Source organism: Aptenodytes forsteri, unplaced genomic scaffold (assembly GCF_000699145.1).
Source record: "Aptenodytes forsteri isolate BGI_AS27 unplaced genomic scaffold, ASM69914v1 Scaffold193, whole genome shotgun sequence".
In the NCBI taxonomy this organism is placed as follows: Eukaryota; Metazoa; Chordata; class Aves; order Sphenisciformes; family Spheniscidae; genus Aptenodytes; species Aptenodytes forsteri.
Genome location: NW_008795405.1, coordinates 112,369 through 113,601, shown reverse-complemented (window position 1 = coordinate 113,601; position 1,233 = coordinate 112,369). Strand labels below are relative to the sequence as shown.

Below are 1,233 nucleotides of genomic sequence, written 5' to 3'. Positions count from 1 at the left end.
TCGGCAGCATCCCGCCCCTCCGGCCGGGCTCGGTCTGGGAGGCGGCCGAGGCCCCCAGCGCCGCCGTACTCACCTTGGCGTGCCCGGCTCCTGCCTCCCTGAGCCGCCTTCAGAGCGAGCCCGTCCTCCATGAGGGCCTTTCTGTCGGGACTCCGCGGGATGTAGTGCTCCGCTGATCCCCAGCTTCCTCCGCTTTCCCACTGTAGGAAGAAATCAGCCAAATAAAACGCGGCACACACCCCCAGCCCCTCTTTGAAGCTGCAGATTTTTGACCTTGGCGTGCCCGGCTCCTGCCTCCCTGAGCCGCCTTCAGAGCGAGCCCGTCCTCCATGAGGGCCTTTCTGTCGGGACTCCGCGGGATGTAGTGCTCCGCTGATCCCCAGCTTCCTCCGCTTTCCCACTGTAGGAAGAAATCAGCCAAATAAAACGCGGCACACACCCCCAGCCCCTCTTTGAAGCTGCAGTTTTTTGTTTTTTTTTTTTTTTTTTTTTCTTGAAGGAAGATAAACCCCTCTCCTTCCCCGAGGGGAGGTGGCTACTGAGGAGCTGTTAAGGCAGAAGGATGCTCATATGGCAACATATTTTGTAAGTAGAAGCCCCCCCTCCCCGTCCCTTCCCGAAGGACAAAGCCCCCCCGTGCGTGTAGTCGGGTGGCCGGGTTTCTCGAGGTGGTGTGGGGAAGGTGTGGGTCTGGGGGGGCGGAGGTTCACAGGCGTGGTGAGGCTGTCGCAGGGACTGCCGCACACTGTCGCAGCTGCCCTGCCTTCTCCCCCAGCCCCTGCCACGCGGCGCGGAGCCGCGACATTCCCCCCGGGAAGCGATGGGACAGTCTGGAGGGCAAAGAGCACCTTGGAGCCCGAGCAGGGGTGGAGGGGCAACGCGGTGGGGGTTTCGGAGAAGCTTTTGGACACCTCTGAAAGACAGGCAGGGAAAAGCGGGGCAGAGGCAGGTGGAAGGGCAGTGGCAACCTTAGGCTGTGGCTGGACGTGACCCATCCCGGAGCAACGGTGCTGTGTGATGTAGAGAGAGACGACACCCACGGATCTTTCAAAGGGGGCTTTCGTTTTGCACAGAGCTGTTCCTACAGGCGGGCGTATAAAATCCCACGGGATCTCCCGGGATCGCTCCCGTTCTCTGCGAGACCTGTAAGGAAACAAATGCAGAATGAAGGGGCCTTCACGTATCACTGGCTGCCATGTGCATTTCCTTATGCGATAAAATAGCTGAGCCCAG

At 60.4% G+C, this 1,233-nt stretch overlaps 1 protein-coding gene across 1 annotated transcript in view; it reads right to left on the bottom strand.

Annotated features, from left to right (window-relative positions):
* Positions 1–805, bottom strand: part of PAX9 (paired box 9) — a 44,375-nt gene extending 43,570 nt beyond the window's left edge. Inside the window, exons 1-2 of the mRNA XM_009280897.1 lie at positions 745–805; positions 74–400 (exon numbers count right to left, since the gene is read on the bottom strand). Of these exons, the coding sequence (XP_009279172.1) occupies positions 74–400; positions 745–805 (388 nt within the window). The remainder of the gene's footprint in view (positions 1–73; positions 401–744) is intronic.
* Between the last annotated feature and the right edge of the window lie 428 nt (positions 806–1,233).